General features: G+C 44.0%; 1 protein-coding gene across 3 annotated transcripts in view; it reads right to left on the bottom strand.

Moving 5' to 3' along the window:
• LOC109879993 (uncharacterized) overlaps window positions 1-21,352 on the bottom strand; it is a 240,621-nt gene that overhangs the window by 9,422 nt on the left and 209,847 nt on the right. For all 3 annotated transcript variants that reach the window (XM_031810565.1, XM_031810567.1, XM_031810566.1), the window contains exons 7-10: window positions 9,311-9,567; window positions 8,694-8,830; window positions 1,118-1,239; window positions 83-200 (exon numbers count right to left, since the gene is read on the bottom strand). In XM_031810565.1, the coding sequence (XP_031666425.1) occupies window positions 83-200; window positions 1,118-1,239; window positions 8,694-8,830; window positions 9,311-9,567 (634 nt within the window). The remainder of the gene's footprint in view (window positions 1-82; window positions 201-1,117; window positions 1,240-8,693; window positions 8,831-9,310; window positions 9,568-21,352) is intronic.

Raw genomic sequence — 21,352 nt, 5'->3', positions numbered from 1 at the left:
GAGCGAGACAGAGAGAGCGGGAGCTTGACAGGAAGTTTGTGGGAGAGAGTGAAACATAAAGAAAGAAAGAGAGAGACTATACCTCCACTGTCCCTAATGCTGAAGTTGAGGGCGAAGCTGGACTCTGGAGGGATGTTGAAATATACAGCACTGTCATTCCCTCCCTCATCTCGATCAATGGCACGCAACACCTGCACCACCTGAAAAGAAGAGACAGAGTGAGAGACCAGAAACAGAAAAGGAGGTGTGAAGGGAGGATTGGGGAGGAAGGAGGAGAGGAGTGAGAGAGGAAGAGAGAGAAAATAGTAAGATAGCATTGGAGAGGTCAACAAGATAGGAGGGGGAAGGAATAGAGAAAATAAAGATTATTTTGTAACAACGCATGACTTTAACTACCGTTCACATCCCTGTGTGCCCTCAGCATTTACCTCAAAACAAAAAAATAGGCTCTGCTAGATAAAACCTCTCAAATCAAGAAGGAAGTCATTATGTCTAACCTTAACTGTGAAGGGAATTCCTGGGTTGGCTTTCAGTATATCATCTATGAAGATTGGGTTTCCGACTGTAGAGAAGAATTTAGGAAATAAATCCTAATATTCTATCTAGTGAATATTATCTCAGCTTAAAACCCTGGGACTCTCTTAAACACTGCCTGTGGCAAAAAGGCAATACAACACCTCTTTAATGGCCTTTAGAGTACAGTGATTCAGACCTAGAATGAGTTATGCAGAAGCTGTGGCTTTCACTTTCAAAGGGTTTTTAAATTATAACACTTTATTATGTTGTGTGCTTTAATGTCCTTATTAAAAAATGTATTCTTTTCAGATGCATTATACATCAATTGGCTGATGGGTTTCTTCCCTGCAAGACGGTTGCTGAGACAGAAAAACAAAGACACGTGAACACGAAAGAGGGCATGAACCCAGACACAGATAGAACAAACTGATAGACAAAGACAACACGCTAATGGAAAGAGACAACATGGAAACATGGTAAAAGCAGAGGAACGGAAGCGTGGATAAAATGATAGACGGAACCAGAAAGAATATTAAAAGAGTTTTCACATACTGTAAGTACACACCACACCACACACACATACATACACACCCACTCTGACCTGTCCAGTGGCTGATGAGTCACACATGGCTGCTGTGTACTGTCTGTCCAGCTCGGGCGCATTGTCATTCAAGTCCAGCGTCTCTATGGTAACCACCACTCTGGACACCTGGCTGGGGTTGTCTGTGAGAGAGGAAGCAGGAACAGCTGTGTCTCAACAGAGAGCATTCCAAGACCGCAGAGTGGCCAACACATCTCAACTCTGCTGCTCAATCCACTAGTGTGTCCTCGTGATCTAGCCTATAGGGTTGCCTGTAGTAGGTTCAAATCTGAAGTAAACATAGCATTTGTTAGGTGATGTTTTAGAAATCAGGCTAAATCTGCGGGTGATTGGTATGTTTTAGTATAGAGCGTTGGAATTAGTGCCTCCATCCCTCTCTTTCTACACCAAACAGTATTTTCAAAGCTCCAGCAAAGGCGATATGTAAGGTGAGCTGACATGCATGCAAAGCAGTCACACCAGGGCGCAGTTCAAATGGATTGGGACAGAGTCCAAGCTGCATTCATGCACCCATACGCACACACCCTTTGAAATACACCAGCTCACAATTTGGACTGCACACGAGTCGACACACACATTTCGGCTGCACACACATATAAATGCACACACACACACACACACACATTTTGGCAGCACACAATACATTCTCTTTGGACTGTGTTCACACTCAGTAACACCATGTTATGGAATGGAGCCATGGGTCCACATTGCAATGAGCTCCCAGTGTATTGGCAGGAGGGGAGTGGAGAGGATAGGATAGGAGAGGAGAGGAGAGGAGAGGAGAGGAGAGGAGAGGAGAGGAGAGGAGAGGAGAGGAGGAGAGGAGAGGAGAGGAGAGGAGAGGAGAGGAGAGGAGAGGAGAGGAGAGGAGAGGAGAGGAGAGGAGAGGAGGAGAGGAGAGGAGGGGAGGGGAGTGGAAATCTAAGGAAGTCTCTAGATTTTGCTCGCCCGAAGTAGAGTATATTGTGATAAACTGCAGGCCACACTACTTGCCTAGAGAGTTCTCAGCTATACTTTCGTGGCTGTTTATTTACCACCACAGACAGATGCTGGCACTAAGACCGCACTCAGTCAGCTGTATAAGGAAATAAGCAAACAGGAAACCACTCACCCAGAGGCGGCGCTCCTAGTGGCCGGAGACTTTAATGCAGGGAAACTTAAATCAGTTCTACCAAATCTCTATCAACATGTTACAGTTTTTGCAATTGCTAAAACACTAAAACCCATTGTCTGAACAAAGTTCTCAGTTGCCTGGACTCATTTAGCTAATTATGTAGTCTGTTGTCAAAACCTTAAACAATTTCACATGGTAAAACACAATTTGCAGATCTCACTTTGACTTTTCAGCAAAACTCTAAACACATTCTCATTCTCAAAACACATTCTGCACTCTAATGCACATGTCATCCATACTGGTAAACACATTCTGCACTCTAATGCACATGTCATCCATACTGGTAAACACAAGTGGCAACAATCAAATACAAATAGAGAACACATGTCATTGATTGAACACAACCACTCAAAACTGATTTAACCTGTTTCAAATGATGTGACACAACCAATATAAGCCAGTTCAGAGAGCAAACAGGTTGTTGAAGGTGGGAAGGAGAAAGTCTGAGAATGGATAGAAGAAAACATGTGAGAGGACGAGTGTGTATGCGAGGTGGGCGACGAGGAGGAGGAGGGCAAGAAAGAGAAAGAGGAGGACGAAGGGGAAGACAAAGAGTGGAAATATCTGACCATGTTCTTGTCCATGGACTGACAATGAGGGAAGAAGGACTTAGAGTTCAACCCAATTTAAGCCGATGTTCTGTGTCCACCATAGTAAGGACATTCAGAGAAGAGAACAGGTACAGTATATTCACTCGGGAGCAAGCGGCCGTTATAGTTGGCATGGCCCTTCAAGATAATGCAATACGACTCAGAGAAATCCAGGAACTAGTGATACAAGACAACACAAACTTCCAGGGAATTGACAGTTTCAGCATTTCCACAATTGACTGTGTCCTCCATCGTAACAGGATGCGAATGAAACAAGTATACAGAGTACCTTTTGAGCGCAACTCACCAAGGGTGAAAGAACTGCGAGCTCAGTATGTGCAAGTAAGTATACATTCAGAAACATTTACTGTAATCCAGATTGTCTACAGTACTAACACATACTATATGAATGACATTACTCTTCAGTACATACAATGTATGTGAATCAGAAGCCTAATTGTACTCTACAGTATAGCACTGTCTCTGTACGACTTACAAAATCCTACATTCAGTATATTGTATTTCTACACAGACAATATTTGACTTGGAATCCTTGGACAGACCCCATGAGTTCATCTTTGTCGATGAAGCAGGCTTCAATCTAACAAAGAGGAGAAGGAGAGGCCGAAACATGATTGGACAGCGGGCTATTGTTGAAGTCCCTGGTCAAAGAGGTGGCAATGTCACAATCTGTGCTGCTATCAGCAACCATGGTGTTCTACATCACCATGTTACACTCGGGCCATCTAAGATTTATTGACAATCTAAGAGATATTTGATTTGAGCAGCAGGTTCAAGAGCAGCAGGGTCGAGAGCTAAATGAGAATCCCATTCCCACCTATGTGATAGTGTGGGACAATGTCAGTTTCCACAGAGCTGCTCAGGTAAGGGAATGGTTTAACATCAATGGGCAGTTTATGAACTTGTACCTCCCTCCATACTCGCCTTTCCTGAATCCGATTGAGGAGTTTTTCTCCTCTTGGAGATGGCAAGTGTATGATAGACAACCCTACACCAGAGTAAATCTGCTGCAAGCCATGGTTTTAGCCTGTGGTGATATAGGTCAGGAATCATGTCAGGGCTGGATATGGAACACAGGAGGCTTCTTCCCCCATTGCCTCAGGAGGGACAATATTGCTTGTGATGTCGACGAAGTACTCTGGCCTGACCCAGCCCAAAGACAAGAAGAAGCACATTGATCACGTTTACTCCTTTGATTTTTGTCCCTTTTAGTATTGTATACTGTAGTACAGTGCATTGTAGGCTGTATACTGTACAATGGACAAATTGTATGGCCCTGAACATTGTGCTTTCCATTTATTAACAGTGCTGACTGCTCAATAGATTTTGACTGGTTGCAGGTTCATATCAACAAAGAACAAGAATTACAGTATCACAGAGACAAAGGACAAGTTTGTGAGATGCAGGGTACAGTACTGTAAAAATAGGGGTACAAGGAGGAGGAAGAACAAAATTGCAAAGAGCAAAGCAGAGTAGTAATTTCTGATCAATTTTGAGCTACTATGATAGAACATGTTTTCATTCATCAAAAGACAATGACGGAAAAATATGAATATTTTTTTAGATTAAAAATGTACTTCTCCCTGAGAATTGTATGTTTTGAACAGTGTGTTTTCTATTTTTCGGGGTATTGTTTACTGACTGCTTGAGAGTGTATATCATTTTGAGAGCAGTGTTTGATTTTGAACACAGGTAAAAGTGTTTTGAGGTGAATGTTTCATTTTGTGAGACGAGTCAGAGTTTATGTAAATTGTGCTTGAAGATGAGGTTTTGTGTTTAATGTTTTCAGGAAATGGAGCAAGGTTTCAGAAATGGTGTTTTAGCAATTGAGAAAAACTGTAAATGTGCAACCAGAGGGAAAAAAATTCTAGGTCACCTGTACTCCACACACAGAGAAGCGTACAAAGCTCTCCCTCGCCCTCCATTTGGTAAATCCGACCACAACTCTATACTCCTGATTCCTGCTTACAAGCAAAAATTAAAGCAGGAAGCACCAGTGACTTGGTCTATAAAAAAATTGTCAGATGAAGCAGTTGCTAAACTACAGGACTGTTTTTCTATCACAGAATGGAACATGTTCCGGGATTCTTCCGATGACATTGAGGTGTACAACACATCAGTCACTGGCTATATCAATAAGTGCATTGAGGACGTCGCCCCCACAGTGACTGTATGTACATACCCCAACCAGAAGCCATGATTGACATGCAACATTCGCACTGAGCTAAAGGGTCGAGCTTCCGCTTTCAAGGTGCGGGAAGCTTACAAGAAATCCCGCTATGCCCTGTGACAAACCATCAAACAGGCAAAGCGTCAATACAGGGCTAAGACTGAATCATACTACACGGGCTCTGACGCTTGTCGGATGTGGCAGGGCTTGCAAACTATTACAGACTACAAAGGGAAGCACAGCCGCGAGATGCCCAGTGACACAAGTCTACCAGACGAGCTAAATCACTTCTATGCTCGCTTCGAGGCAAGCAACACTGAGGCATGCATAAGAGCATCAGCTGTTCCGGATGACTGTGTGATCACGCTCTTCGTAGCCGACGCGAGTAAGACCTTTAAACGGGTCAACATACGCAAGGCTTCGGGGCTAGACGGATTACCAGGACGTGTGCTCCGGGCATGTGCTGACCAACGGGCAGGTGTCTTCACTGACATTTTCAACATGTCCCTGATTGAGTCTGTAATACCAACATGCTTCAAGCAGACCATCATAGTCCCTGTGCCTAAGAACACAAAGGCAACCTGCCTAAATGACTACAGACCCGTAGCACTCACGTCCGTAGCCATGAAGTGCTTTGAAAGGCTGGTAATGGCTCACATCAACACAATTATCCCAGAAACCCTAGACCCACTCCAATTTGCACACCGCCCAAACATATCCACAGATGATGCAATCTCTATTGCACTCCACACTGCCATTTCCCACCTAGACAAAAGGAACACCTATGTGAGAATGCTATTCATTGACTACAGCTCAGCGTTCAACACCATAGTACCCTCAAAGCTCATCACCAAGCTAAGGAACCTGGGACTAAACACCTCCCTCTGCAACTGGATCCTGGACTTCCTGACAGGCCACCCCCAGGTGGTGAGGGTAGGTAGCAACACATCTGCCACGCTGATCCTCAACACTGGAGCTCCGCAGGGGTGCGTGCTCAGTCCCCTCCTGTACTCCCTGTTCACCCACGACTGCATGGCCAGGCACGACTCCAACACCATCATTAAGTTAGCTGACGACACAACAGTGGTAGGCCTGATCACCTTTGGCATGGGTCCTGAGATCCTCAAAAGTTTCTACAGCTGCAACATCGAGAGCATCCTTACCAGTTGCATCACTGCCTGGAATGGCAATTGCTCGGCCTCCGACCGCAAGGCACTTCAGCGGGTAGTGCATACGGCCCAGTACATCACTGGGGCAAAGCTGCCTGCCATTCAGGACCTCTACACCAGGCAGTGTCAGAGGAAGGCCATAAAAATGGTCAAAGACCCCAGCCACCCCAGTCATGGACTGTTCTCTCTACTACCGCATGGCAAGCGGTACCGGAGTGCAAAGTCTAGAACAAAAAGGCTTCTCAACTGTTTTTACCCCCTAGCCATAAGACTCTTGAACAGTTAACCAAATGGTTACCTGGACTATTTGCAATGTGTGCCTCCCCCCAACCCCTCTTTTACACTGCTGCTACTCTCTGTTTATCATATATGCATAGTCACTTTAACTATACATTCTACCTAAATTGGCCCGACCAACCAGTGCTCCCGCACATTGGCTAACCGGGCTATCTACATTGTGTCACCACCTGCCAACCCCTCTTTTTACGCTTCTGCTACTCTCTGTTCATAGTCACTTTAACAATACCTACATTTACATACTACCTCAATAAGCCTGACTAACAGGTGTCTTTATAAAGCCTTGCTACTCTTTTTACAGTCTTTTACTGTTGTTTTATTTCTTTACTTACCTACACACACACACACACACACACACACACACACACACACACACACACACACACACACACACACACACATACTGATCCTGCCGCCAATGGTCTGTTTAACTGAGCTCATTATTCAACTCTGGCAGCGGCATTCGCACTACTGAAGACCCACTGCAACACTGGCCAGTAGCACTGCTTAAATAAAGACCAGCACTATCACCACACTAACCACTACTGTTGCTACCACCAGTGGTGTGTATTCATGGATGCCAAGGGAAGCTTCCCCAATAAAAAAATAAACATTTATTTTTAGTCTCTCCATGTTTCATAATTTTCCTTCAATTCACAAGAGGCTGAATGTATCTCACAGGAGAAAGCACCCTAGCGAGCGAAACAGCACCCCTTTGTCTCGGTATGTGTAGCCCATCTATCTGATGCTGTCTGGTCAGAAAGAGTATGACATCGTTGCCATTCATAGCATTGAATGCAAGGGAAGCCAGCGAGCATTTCGCCTACCTTTATAAAAAATAGTGTAAAATAATAGCCAATCATCATTGAGCTAAACCGAGCGATCTCATCTGTGAAAGGTCCTGGTGCACCAAAAAAAAGTGTCACATCAAAAGCAAAATGTTATTGAGAAAAACTTGAATTGTTGCATCTCGTTGTGTCCTTGTCCTCCGGGACATAGATAGCTGGCTAAAATGTCCCATGAATGGAAGTTAGACTAGCGAGCAAGCATTTTAGCCAGGTAGCCTAAGACAACAGGTGTGTACTGTTCGACAGAGTAATAGGTCGTTTCAGCAACATAAAAGAGAGGAGGATGCCTTGGGAGCAGCTAATGGGGATCCATAATAAATACCAATACAAATATCTTCTTATTGTTTCTGCCTTATGCCTATATAGCACGGTGTCAAGTCATATGAACTATCAGGTTAGAAAGCAAACAACGCAATTATCACAACACAGGTTGTAATATGGCATTTTCTTCTTCTTGGCTTCCCCAGTGATTTCTGGCTTGGCTTCCCGAGTGATTGCTGGCTTGGCTTCCCCCAGTGATTTCTGGCTTGGCTTCCCAGTGATTTCTGGCTTGGCTTCCCCAGTGATTTTACCCACGCACCGCTACTGGCTACCACTGTGTTACGCTAATAGGTATGACGTTAAAGGGTTAATATAGGATTCTTTAGCTGGTGGAAATGGATGTAAAATGTTTCCTTTTCTGTGATCACTCAATATAAAATGTCATGTGTTTCATTAGGATCTGCTGTTTACCATCCTAAGGTGGTGGCACTTCATTTGATTGCTCCCAATTTCACAGATAGTACTAATACTGCCATAAGCACTGCTACTGTTAGCATAGTTAAAGCAGCGTTACTACTGTCAGCATGGTTAAAGCAGTGCTACTACTGCTGGTCCTGTGGAACATATAGAAGCCATACATAAAGTATGACATAAAGTAAAGCTGCTTTGTGGAGTGTATTGTACTTCAAAACTCTCCAGCTTTTCATGCTTTGGCAGAGAGTGAATGTGCAATGACTGGGGTCAGGAGATTGTCCTGATCATGAAAAACGAAGGGCCTGAGTGGTGTTGCAAAATTCCTGGAACTTTCAATAAATGTCCCGGTTTTCCAGAAATCCTGGTTGAAGGATTACGGATTTTCTGCTTATTCCTTCCTGATTCGGTCTTTCTGGGAATCTTTTAACCGGGATTTCAGAAAAAAATGGCAATTTATTGAAAGTTCCAGGAATTTTGCAATCCTAGGCCCGAGTTATGCTATAACTACTGCAGAGTTATTCCTGGTGAGGTCAAAACGCCTAGCTCTAAATTATGACATAGTGCCCTCTGACCTCTCTGCATGGCGATGACGGTGATGTTGTGCCACTGCTCGCGCTCACGGTCCAGCTCCATTACCGTGGTGATGAGGCCGCTGTCTGCAGTGATACGAAACAGAGCCTCCTGGTCTGACTGGGGATCAATAGAGAATCTGGGAGAGATGGAGAACGGGAGGAGGGAGAGAAAGAGGAGGGTGGGGGAGGGATAGGGTAAGAAGAGGCGGCGGGGGAGAGGGAGAGAGAGAGAGGGACAGAGGGGACAAAGTGAGACCAAGATAGAGAGTGAAAGCAGGAGAGGGGGAGCGGGAGAGAGAAAGATAAGCATGAGAGGATATAAATGGCCAGGGAATTAATATCACAGATTATCGTAGTCGATATGAGCTCACTTGAAGTAGAGCTGATTTATCTAAATATCTCAATGAACGTTGTAACTACCGTTCCACCACACATTGTCCTTTTCCTCCTTTGTATAGCTCAGTGAAAACAGGGCCAGCACTCACTAGATCATTTTTTCTTAAGAGAACATATAATGATAATTTTGCCTTGATCCTTCCTTAGTGTGTGTGTGTGTGTGTGTGTGTGTGTGTGTGTGTAAGAGAGAGAGAGAGAGAGATTATGATCCAGTCCAGCACCTGATGTTGTTGGTGAGTCCAGTATCAGGGTCCACAGCACTAACCCTTCCCACAGTGCAAGCGGGAGGGCAGTTCTCGGACACGTCCATCCGATAGTGCGTCCGGGAGAAACGAGGCGGCTCGTCAGCGTCCAGCACAGCCACCCTGATGGAGGCGCGGTCCTTAAAGGGCCCACGGCGCAGGAACCGAGAGTCCACCATAGGGTTCAACACCTCCACGGAGAAGGAGTAGGAGCTACGACTCTCATAGTCTACAGCCTGCAGGGAGAGAGAGAGAGGTGTTACAGTAGGTGTCTATATGCTGGTTCTGTAGGGGAACATTACCAAGTGGTATTGTATCATGCTTTCTCTTTACAACACCGGTAGTTCATGTATTCACGTTCTCATGTGTGGTCGTGGGTATGGCATTTCCATACAAATGCAATAAGCTCACCTTAACAGTGAACATTTCGCGAGGTTCTATTTAATTCAGTGGTAGAAACATAAACATTGATCTGTTGATCTGGTTAACTATTATTTTCACGATACAGTACGTAGTCAGCAGGAAGCTGTGAGGGTTTCATGCTATAGCTCCAGTCTGGTCTGAGTCTGGCGTCTACTGAGAAGTTATGAACACTATAAGTGCTAGCTGAGGTGTGTGTCTGCCTGTCTGTCGGTCTATCTGTCGGTCGATCTGTCTGCCTGGCTCTCTATCTATCTGTCTGCCTGGCTCTCCATCTGTCTATAAGGCTCTCCATCTGTCTGCCTGGCTCTCCATCTGTCTATAAGGCTCTCCATCTGTCTGCAAGGCTCTCCATCTGTCTGCAAGGCTCTCCATCTGTATGCAAGGCTTTCCATCTGTCTGCAAGACTCTACATCTGTCTGCAAGGCTCTCTCTCTCTCTCTCTCTCTCTCTCTCTCTCTCTCTCTCTCTCTCTCTCTCTCTCTCTCTCTCTGTTTGTCTGGTGTCTGTCTGCCTGCCTCCTGGTTGTGGTTTCTCTCCACAGCAGGGTTCTTCTAGTCTGAAGGAATGAGTCTGTCTCTGATCAAATCAGGACAGATGATTGCTAGCGAGGGCAAAGCCCTGCCTTGATTACATACTGGAGAGCAACACGGCTGGGTCTGGTTCCAAACAGCTTTCTGAGGTTTTTCTACATGACATGGGCTTCCTGAGCTGAATATTGGATGAAGGCAGTATGATTGGCAGAAAGGTGCAGGCTGGAGTGGGGATAAATAGACTGGTTAGGTATGAGCAATATTCAAAGCAAAAACTAACATTGAAGGTCCCTCATGGAGGAAAATATTGATATTTTTCTCCTATTTCTGACCCCCCCCCCCCCACACACACACACTTTTTCATTTTCTCACAGTTGTAAAGAACTGTATTCTCTTAGAATACATCTGTAATCGTAACAGGGGATAGACTGCAAAAAAATATGTAGTGAGAAAAGGGCAATTGAAGGGCACAGATATTGAAATATAGGCAATAACGGAACATTTCTATGTAGGGAAAAAAGGAAATGTCAGAGAGAGAAAGAGGGAGGCAGGAAGGGAGAGTGAGCGAGGGGGGGAGGAGGTCTATAACAGGATCCCATTAGGGGGAAAGAGAGACAATCTGTCTGAGGAGGAGAGATGTCACTTATACTGTGAGCACACACTCATCACCCCCTCCCTTCCTCTAGCCAGTACTCCATCACCCACTACCTCTCTCTCTCTCTCTCTCTCTCTCTCTCTCTCTCTCTCTCTCTCTCTCTCTCTCTCTCCCTCCCTCCCTCCCTCCCTCCCTCTCTCAGGCACTCGATCAACCTCTCCACTCCCCACCTAGTGTTCAGAGGTCCATCTCTGACACCCAGAATAAACACTCATCTCTCTCCCTCGCTCACGCTTACAGAAAGCACTTATCACCACCTCCCTTTTTCTTTCTCACTTCCTCTGCTGCTCTCTCTCTCTGTCTTTCTCTCTCTCTGCTGCTCTCTCTCTCTGTCTCTCCACTGCTCTCTCTCTCCATCTCTCTGCTGCTCTCTCTCTCTCTGTATCTCTGCTGCTCTCTCTCTCTCTCTCTCTCTCTCTCTCTGTCTCTCTCTCTCTGCTGCTGATCTCTCTCTCTCTCTGTCTCTCTGCTGCTCTCTCTCTCTCTGCTGGTCTCTCTCTCTGTCTTTCTGCTGGTCTCTCTCTCTGTATCTCTGCTGCTCTCTCTCTCTCTCTCTCTCTCTCTCTCTCTGCTGATCTCTCTCTCTCTGCTGCTCTCTCTCTCTCTCTCTGCTGGTCTCTCTCTGTCTTTCTGCTGGTCTCTCTCTCTGTCTCTCTGCTGCTCTCTCTCTCCATCTCTCAGTACAACCGTCTCTTGTCTTGCCCTACACTCACACTCTTTTTTTGAAATTCAAATTATTTATCTGTAACAATTGCCTTTTGCTTCAGTCTAAGTATGAAATTAATTAACTAAACAGTATGGTACAGTAGTCAAATGGTCATAATTAACTCATCATGCATCAAATATGGTTCATGCGCATGTGTGTGGGTGTGTGTGTTCATGTCCACCCCGATCAGTGAAGCTTTAAATGATCTAAATCGGACTCCTTTGCAGCCATTGTATATGTTCACCCTGCAAATGAAAAATGATCTCTTCAACTGCATGATGTTGTATAAGAGCCTTCTATCCTGCTGACCTAGCCTTTGTGAGGTCCTACTCAATTATCTACATTTTATATCAAAATAATGTCTTTGTCTGACTACTAATTTAAGATGACAGACTTAGCTCTGAGCAATTTTGCAGACAGACATGCAGCTGCAGTACTGTTGGAACAGAGTATCTCCTAAATCTCTCCACCACTTTGTTCTCTCTCTACGTCGATTCTGTCACTCGTGCTGTTTGTGTCTTTCCTCCATCTCTCTTTCTCTTCTCTCTCCCTCTGCCCTCTAGGTTTACACATCCCATTGTTTTTTATATAAAGTTGAAGTCTGAAGTTTACATACACCTTAGCCAAATACATTTAAACTCAGTTTTTCATAATTCCTGACATTTAATCTGAGTAAAAATTCCCTGTTTTAGGTCAGTTAGGATCACCACTTTATTTTATTTTAAGAATGTGAAAGAATGTCAGAATAATAGTAGAGAGAATTATTTATTTCAGCTTTAATTTCTTTCATCACATTCCCAGTGGATCAGAAATTTACATACACTCAATTAGTATTTGGTAGCATTGCCTTTAAATGGTTTAACTAGGGTCAAGCATTTTGGCTTCCACAAGTTTCCCACAATAAGTTGGATGAATTTTGGCCCATTCCTTCTGACAGAGCTGGTGTAACTGAGTCAGGTTTGTAGGCCTCCTTGCTCGCACATGCTTTTTCAGTTCTGCCCACAAATTTTCTATGGGATTGAGGTCAGTGCTTTGTGATGGTCACTCCAGTACCTTGACCATGTTGTCCTTTAGCCATTTTTCCACAACTTTGGAAGTATTCTTTGGGTTCATTGTCCATTTGGGGTCATTGTCCATTTGGAAGACCCATTTGCAACCAAGCTTTAACTGATGTCTTGAGATGTTGCTTCAATATATCCAAATAATTACCTTATGATCTCATCTATTTTGTGAAGTGCACCAGTCCCTCCTGCAGCAAAGCACCCCCACAACATGATGTTGCCACCCCCATGCTTCAAGGTTGGGATGGTGTTCTTTGGCTTGCAAGCCTCCCCCTTTTTCCTCCAAACACAACGATGGTCATTATGGCCAAACAGTTCTATTTTTGTTTCATCAGACCAGAGGACATTTCTTGAAAAGGTATGATCTTTGTCCCCATGTGTAGTTTCAAACTGTAGTCTGGCTTTTTTATGGCTTCTACCTTGCTGAGCAGCCTTTCAGGTTATGTCGATATTGGACTCGTTTTACTGTGGATATAGATACTTTTGTACCTGTTTCCTCCAGCATCTTCACAATGTCCTTTTCTGTTGTTCTGGGATTGATTTGCACTTTTCACACCAATGTATGTTCATCTCTAGGTGCCAGAATGTCTCCTTCCTGAGCGGTATGTCAGCTGCGTGGTCCCATGGTGTTTATACTTGTGTACTGTTGTTTGTACAGATGAACATGGTACCTTCAGGTGTTTGGAAATTGCTCCCAAGGATGAATCAGACTTGTGGAGGTCTACAATTTTTTCTGAGGTCTTGGCTGATAACTTTTGATTTTCCCATGTTGTCAAGCAAAGAGGCACTGAGTTTGGAGGTAGGCCTTGAAATACATCCACAGGTACACCTCCAATTGACTCAAATTATGTCAATTAAAAAGAAGCTTCTAAAGCCATGACATAATTGTATGGAATTTTATAAGCTGTTTAAAGGCACAGTCAACTTAGTATATGTAAACTTCTGACGCACTGGAATTGTGATACAGTGAATAATCTGTCTCTAAACAATTGTTGGAAAAATGACTTGTGTCGTGCACAAAGTCGATGTCCTAACTGACTTGCCAAAACTATAGTTTGTTAACAAGACATTTGTGGAGTAGTTGACTTCAACTGTATTTATTTAACTCTCTCTCCCTCTTCTACTCATTATCCCTCCCTCCCTCCCTCCCTCCCTCCCTCCCTCCCTCCCTCCCTCCCTCCCTCCCTCCCTCCCTCCCTCCCTCCCTCCCTCCCTCCCTCCCTCCCTCCCTCCCTCCCTCCCTCCCTCCCTCCTCTATTCCCCCTTTCCCTCTTTTCCTTTCTATCCTATGTCCCATTATCTCTCTTCCTCGCTCTCCCTCTCTCTGAGGAGATTAGCACCATCTCTCTTCTCTGTGAGAAAACAACACAGATAATCCTCAGAGTGCTGCTAGCGGTGACCGTGGATTAGCCAGCCATTTAAAGTGAGAGCATATGGAAATAATGTCTAACCAATGGAATCAAAGTGTCCCCAGGTGGAATCACAGACACACTAGTAGCAGGCTTACACAACTCATACTCCCAAATGGGAGAATGGGGATATTGGGAGAAGATGTGTTAATGATCGTTCTATACGATGTAGTACACTGTATATTTCCCATTCAACTCCAAATGTTGCTCAGGATCAGCGTGAGTTATAGGCTTGTGTAGCATGCAGCTGTGTAGGCAGCACACTCTGGGATAGAGCCAGCTAGCCGCTTCCCTTAGGCACATGCTAAAGGCATGGATAGGTATACACAATATGGTAATAGCTCCACCCTGCCCGGTAACAGACTAGGTTACACATTCCTAAAACTGCCTAGGGGGATAAGGGCTCTAAAGGTCAGTTTGTGATTTATGCTGAGGCTTCCTTCAGTCTTTTTCTCCCTGACCACACACGTGTAAGTACAGGGTATCATGTAAATGAACTCTTTTTGATTACAGCTGTTATAGTTACCACTGGGAGGCAGCAATGCAGAGTAGTAACAATATTTTTTTTATTTTTTTTTATTTCACCTTTATTTAACCAGGTAGGCTAGTTGAGAACACCTTTATTTAACCAGGTAGGCTAGTTGAGAACACCTTTATTTAACCAGGTAGGCTAGTTGAGAACACCTTTATTTAACCAGGTAGGCTAGTTGAGAACACCTTTATTTAACCAGGTAGGCTAGTTGAGAACACCTTTATTTAACCAGGTAGGCTAGTTGAGAACAAGTTCTCATTTGCAACTGCGACCTGGCCAAGATAAAGCATAGCAGTGTGAACAGACAACACAGAGTTACACATGGAGTAAACAATTAACAAGTCAATAACACAGTAGAAAAAAAAGGGGGAGTCTATATACATTGTGTGCAAAAAGGCATGAGGAGGTAGGCGAATAGAGACGACTTGATGTTTACGGTGAAGAAACCCATACTGTAAACCTTAGATCAGTGTTCCCCAACTGGTGGCACGCAGGTGGTTTTATTTGGACATAAGACTGTAAAAACACCAAGAAATCAGCTCCAAGTGATTTGAATTTAAGAAATTTGTTTCCCAAGTATTTTCACACATAAGAGAGAAACACATGATCGTATACAAATGTAAGCTAAGTTAAAAATTATTATGCTTTAGTCAAACATTATATCTGTTTGGGTTTATTGCGGTCAATTTGCAGTCTATAAACTATTTGTAATTATGTTCCAGCCCCCAGGCAGACCATCCGCTCAAGAAAAAGAAATCGGCCAGCGGTTGAATCTAGTTGATGATCCCTGGCTTAGATTAACCAGAAAGGGAAGAGGTAGAAATAAAGTGATAAGCAGATCGCTAAGCAGACCGCTAAGCAGACCGGCTGCCTTTCCACTTTTGGAACAATGTGACGTTGTTAACACATCCTCATTTTGCTACACAGTGCCTTCAGAAAGTATTCATACCCCTTGACTTATTCCACATTTTGTTGTGTTACAGCCTGAACAAAGTTGTGGAATAGTACAGATCAGGGTTGGGTTATAAACAAATGTCCAAAACTTTGAACATCCCACGGAGCACCATTACACTCCACAGAGCGGGGGTTTAAGGAAGAGTGTCCAGAAAAAAATAAGCAAACATGTTTGGTGTTCACCAAAAGGCATGTGGGAGACTCCCCAAACATATGGAAGAAGGTACTCTGGTCAGATGAGACTAAAATTGAGCTTTTCGGCGATCAAGGAAAACACTATGTCTGGCGCAAACCCAACCCCTCTCATCACCCCGAGAACACTATCCCCACAGTGAAGCATGGTGGTGGCAGCATCATGCTGGGGGGGGGGGGGATGTTTTTCATTCGGCTGGGACTGGGAAACTGGTCAGAATTGAAGGAATGATGGATGGCGCTAAATACAGGGAAATTCTTGAGGGAAACCCGTTTCAGTCTTTGAGACTGGGACAGAGGTTCATCTTCCAACAGGACAATGACCCTAAGCATACTGCTAAAGCAACACTCGAGTGGTTTAAGGGGAAACATTTAAATGTCTTGGAATGGCCTAGTCAAAGCCCAGACCTCAATCCAATTGAGAATCTGTGGTATTAAAGATTGCTGTACACCAGCGGAACCCATCCAACTTGAAGGAGCTGGAGCAGTTTTGCCTTGAAGAATGAGAAAACATCCCAGTGGCTAGATGTGCCAAGCTTATAGAGACATACCCCAAGAGACTTGCAGCTGTAATTGCTGCAAAAGGTGGCTCTACAAAGTATTGACTTTGGGGGGTGAATAGTTATGCACGTTCAAGTTCAGTTTTTCTGTCTTATTTCTTGTTTGTTTCATAATAAAAAATATTTTGCAATTTTAATTCCAGGATGTAAGGCATTGGGGGTGAATACTTTCACAAGCCACTCTAACTACAATGTTGTTGATCCATCCTCAATTTTCTCATATCACAGCCATTAAACTCTGTACGTATTTTAAAAAGTCACCATTTGCCTAATGGTGAAATCCCTGAGTGGGTTCCTTCCTCTCCAGTAACTGAGTTAGGAAGAATGCATGTATCTGTTACGGTTTTCTTCCGTCGAAGGAGAGTAGGACCAAAATGCAGCGTAGTAATTTTGATACAAAACACGATAATACAAAAACAAGAAATGTGAAAACCTATACAGCCTATCTAGTGATAATAAACACAGAGACAGGAACAATCACCCACGAAACACTCAAAGAATATGGCTGCCTAAATATGGTTCCCAATCAGAGACAACGATAATCACCTGCCTCTGATTGAGAACCGCCTCAGGCAACCATAGACTTTGCTAGAAAACCCCACTAAGCCACAATCCCAAAACCTACGAAAAACCCCAATACAAAAACACACCACAAAATAAACCCATGTCACACCCTGGCCTGACCAAATAAATAAAGAAAACACAAAATACTAAGACCAGGGTGTGACAGTATCATTGTAGTGACTGGGTGTATTAATACACCAGCCAAAGGGTAATTCATAACTTCACCATGCTCAAAGGAATATTCAATGTATGTTTTTTTCTTAAAACTTATTTCCACTTTGACATTATGGTGTATTGTGTGTAGACCAGTGACACTATTTTTATACTATATTACTATATTTTTAATACAGGCTGTAACACAACAAAATGTGGAATGTCAAGGGGTGTGAATACTTTCTGAAGGAACTGTATGTATATTTCTGAGTAACTCTTTGTACAGTGCATTCGGAATGTTTTCAGACCCCTTCAGTTTTTCAAAATTTTATTACGTTACAGCCGTATTCTAAAATGGATTAAATAGCCCCCCCCCCCCCCCCCCATCAATCTACACACAATACCCCATAATGACTAAGCGAAAACAGGTTGCATTTTTTGGTGGCGAATGTATTACAAATAAAAAACTAAAATATCACATTTACATAAGTATACAGACTATTTACTTAGTACTTTGTTGAAGCACCTTTGGCAGCGATTACAGCCTCGAGTCCTCTTGGTTATGACACTACAAGCTTGGAACACCTATATTTGGGGAGTTTGTCCCATTCTTCTCTGCAGATCCTCTCAAGCTCTGTCAGGCTGGATAGGGAGCATCGCTGCACAGCTATTTTCAGGTCTCTTCAGAGAAGTTTGACTGGGTTCAAGTCCGGGCTCTGGCTGGGCCACTCAAGGACATTCAGAGACTTGTCCCGATGCCACTCCTGCGTTGTCTTGGCTGTGTGCTGAGGGTATTTGTCATGTTGGAAGGTGAACGTTCTCCCTCAGGCTGAGGTCCTTAGCGGTCTGGAGCAGGTTGCCATTAGATCTCTGTACTTTTCTCCGTTCATCTTTGTCTCAATACTGACTAGTTTCCCAGTCCCTGCCACTGAAAAACATCCCCGTAGCATGATGCTGCCACCACCATGCTTCACTGTAGGGATGGTATTGGCCAGGTGATGAGCAGTGCCTGGTTTCCTTCATACATGATGCTTGACATTCAGGCAAAATAGTTAAATCTTGATTTCATCAGACCAGAGAACCTTGTTTCTCATGGTCTGAGAGTCCTTTAGGTGCCTTTTGACAAACTCCAATCAGGCTGTCATGTGCCTTTTACTGAGGAGTGGCTTCCGTCTGGCCACTCTACCATAAAGGCCTGATTGGTGGAGTGCTGGAGAGATAGTTGTCCTTCTGGAAGGTTCTCCCATCTCCACAGATTAACTCTGTCAGAGTGGCCATCAGGTTCTTGGTAACCTCCCTGACCAAGTCCCTTCTTTTGGGGACAGCCTGTGCCCAGGGTCCTTTCCCGTCTAGAATCTCCTCCCATGTCCAGGAGTCCTGTGATGCTGGCCGCTGTTTTTGCTGTTGTTGCTGCTGCTGTCGTCGCTGCTGTTTACCACGCCGCTTGGTCCTTGGTTGGTGGGTGATTCTGTCACGGCCGTCCTCCTCTTCATCTGAAGAGGAGAGGCGAGAAGGATCGGACCAAAATGCGGCGTCGTAAGTGTCCATGGTAAATCTTTAATACCGAAAGTACTGACACTGTATACAAAACAATAAACAAATGACGACCGTGAAGCTACAACATAGACAATCACCCACAAACAAACAGTGCAACCCAGGCTACCTAAGTATGATTCTCAATCAGAGACAACTAATGACACCTGCCTCTGATTGAGAACCATACTAGGCCGAAACATAGAAATACCCAAATTATAGAAAAACAAACATAGACTGCCCACCCAACTCACGCCCTGACCATACTAACTAAATACAGAACACAGGAAATAAAGGTCAGAACGTGACAGTGTCTCCGTTTTTTATTTGTAATATATTTGCTAACATTTCTAAAAACCTGTTTTTTGACTTTGTCATTATGGGGTATTGTGTGTAGATTGATGAGGAACATTTTTATTTAAACCATTTTAGAATAAGGCTGTAACGTAACAAAATATGGAAAAAGTGAAGGGGTCTGAATACTTTCCGAATACACTGTATAGGGCCCTGTTTTCTATTACCATTTCTTCTTGCCATAGTAGTCAAATCTTTTCCACCATTTCACCTGAACCAGTTGATTGTCTTTAATTGAATGTGTGTGAGAAATGTTTGTATGTCAGCACAGGTTGGTTAATTGTTCATTGTAGGCTCCTCCCACTAACTAAGCTAATGAGCTGCAGATGTTTAAATGTTTATTGGAGACTCCCAGTTTGAGTGGGAGGTGAGCAAGGAAAGACCTGTTTGTTTTAGGTGTCAATCTTTAATCCTTGTTTGAACATTTTAGCAATTTCAACTCTGACATTTTCTAGCCTATTTTGTATTTATCAAAAATAAATCTCAAATTTTGAGAGAAAGTGCTTTTAGTGAAAATCTTTTTATGTGAAAGGCATCGGCTAGCCTTCTCACAGACAACAACTCCCATTATTAGGGTAGACACTAGACCATCTCTATCTCTGGAGTAACTCAGTTCACTTGATGCTTCAAGTACATTAGTGGGATTGTCTTGCTGACCCTGTTGACCTGTACTTTAGACTGATGCAGTGGTCTTATTTAAGCCTTGAGAGATTGGAAACCAAAATATATTTCTCAATTCCAGCCACATTGTAATGGTTCTGAACACTCACTTTGTCTGTGTTAGGCCTGTGTGTAGGGACTAGATCTCATCTCAAACCACTGCCCTCAGAAAACCCCATAACGTAAAAAAAAAAACTCCCAGTTTGCTCATATAAGCTGATAAATGGATAGTTGTCTGTGTTCAAATCCCCAGCCACCGTTTAGAGGTTGAATTACAGTGACTTGAGCCCAGGCAATTTAGAGAAATCATCACAGCAATGAGTAAGACTGACACAAAAAACAGCTAGTATCCTACAAAATGGCCCCGGAGAAAAGAGGAGAGGAGAAGGAGGAGTGAGGGGGTGACCGAGGGAGAGAGAGGGATACAAAAAGAGAGACTGATGAGAGAGAGGGGAGATAGACAGTTTTTTGTGGTCCTATGAGATTATCTGCAAATAAGCAGTGATAAGAGACGGGCAGTCTCCAGTCTTTACCCAGACTGACTGCCAGAGTGTTAACGACCCAGTTAACGACCCAGCTTCCCCTGCACGTCCCTGGATAACCCTCCACCACCCTCACCTCACCCCACCTCTCGACCACTGCCCATGGGCCTGTCCCTGTCTCTCTCTGACAGATACATACACATGCATGCATGAACACATACACACACACACACACACACACACACACACACACACACACACACACACACACACACACACACAGACACACAGACACACAGACACACACGCACTCACTCTCTCTTTCTCCTTCTGCCTTCCTCCCCACCTGCCTCTCTGTCTCCTGTCACATCACACAATGCTGAACCTCTTTTAGGCGCCACAGTTTGTCCATTTTTTAAATGAATCACTGTATTCCTTCACACCTGTTTACTCATTCCACCGAGTGTTAACAGGGAGAGCTGCAAGATCAACAGAGTGTATGTGTTTGTTCCTGTGTGGCTGGGTGTGTGTCTGTAAGTTCAATGGTAAAAAGATACTGCCCACAGCTGTGAGAGGAGCAGGGAGGTCAGAATGAGTGGTAGCAGAAAATGTTCCAGTTTAAACATTTTCCTCTTAAGGGTAAAGAGATCATCTCTTTCCACAAAAAACATTTCCACTGCACACACACACACACACACACACACACACACACACACACACACACACAGACACACACACACACACACACACACACACACACACACACACACACACACACACACACACACACACACACACACACAAACACACACACACACACACACACAAACACACACACACACAAACACACACACACACACAACACACACACACACACACACACACACACACACACACACACACACACACACACACACACAAACACACACACACACACAAACACACACACACACACACACACACATAATTTTTTGCTTTGTTTATTTTAATTCTGTTAAGAGTCAAATCTTTAATGTATTCAATTACCTACGCGTGGATTCCCTGAAAGGCTAAATCGCTTTTAACCTTCTCAAATCTTCTTCTCAGCTACACCCACCTACCTACTGTATACCTACCTACCTACTGTATAGCCATCTACCCACCTACCAACTGTTTACCTACTTACCCACCTACCTACTGTATACCCACCTACCTACGGTATAGCCACCTACCTACGGTATACCTACCTACCTACTGTATACCCACCTACCTAC

Source organism: Oncorhynchus kisutch, linkage group LG30 (genome assembly GCF_002021735.2).
Source record: "Oncorhynchus kisutch isolate 150728-3 linkage group LG30, Okis_V2, whole genome shotgun sequence".
NCBI lineage: Eukaryota > Metazoa > Chordata > Actinopteri > Salmoniformes > Salmonidae > Oncorhynchus > Oncorhynchus kisutch.
The sequence above is the reverse complement of the archived record's forward strand: the minus strand, read 5'-3'. Positions and strand labels throughout refer to the sequence as shown.